The sequence below is a fragment of the Penaeus monodon genome, chromosome 19, assembly GCF_015228065.2.
Source record: "Penaeus monodon isolate SGIC_2016 chromosome 19, NSTDA_Pmon_1, whole genome shotgun sequence".
Classification (NCBI taxonomy): Eukaryota; Metazoa; Arthropoda; class Malacostraca; order Decapoda; family Penaeidae; genus Penaeus; species Penaeus monodon.
Window position 1 is genome coordinate 1810494 of NC_051404.1, and position 543 is coordinate 1811036.

General features: G+C 38.5%; 1 protein-coding gene across 1 annotated transcript in view; it reads right to left on the minus strand.

Annotated features, from left to right (window-relative positions):
* Window positions 1-199: 199 nt before the first annotated feature.
* LOC119585506 overlaps window positions 200-543 on the minus strand; it is a gene marked incomplete in the record, with an annotated part of 1497 nt that continues 1153 nt past the window's right edge. The window contains 1 exon segment of the mRNA XM_037934150.1: window positions 200-543. Within this exon segment, the coding sequence (XP_037790078.1) occupies window positions 523-543 (21 nt within the window).

Consider the following 543-nt stretch of genomic DNA (forward strand, 5'->3'; position numbering starts at 1 on the left):
ACAAAGCAACACCTATTTTTATCATTATAAACATGTCAACACATATCATAAATGAGGCAATCTTAACGAAAACCTGCAGTATGCGTTAATGTTGTTTTTTCCATAGTCTTTTATGCATTTTTGTCGTGCGTGTTTGCTGGAAGAGGAGAGAAAATGTAAGCTTTGACTATGCCCTAATCAAAGAAAGAAAAAAGATACATTGTGATTTGATATATTTTTTTATTGTTTTCTTTTGCGAATTGACAGAGAGTCACTCAGCCTATATCTCAATCTTTTTTTTTTAACAGTTGAACAGTTCCGTATCAGCAAAAAACATCTACGCACATCACCACCAGTGCACGCGATGGCTGAGTGAGTGTTCATCCCCACACTTTATAACGACCGACAAGCATGCACTTAATGTCCGGAATGCATATAGACTTTAAGTGTCGAGGCGCAGATCGTAATACAATGTGAGGCAAAAACAACGCTAGTTGGGGTCATCGGAACGGTTTCAGAGACTTAGGAATGAAGGGAAGTCTATTACGCAGTCTTGACAGGGAC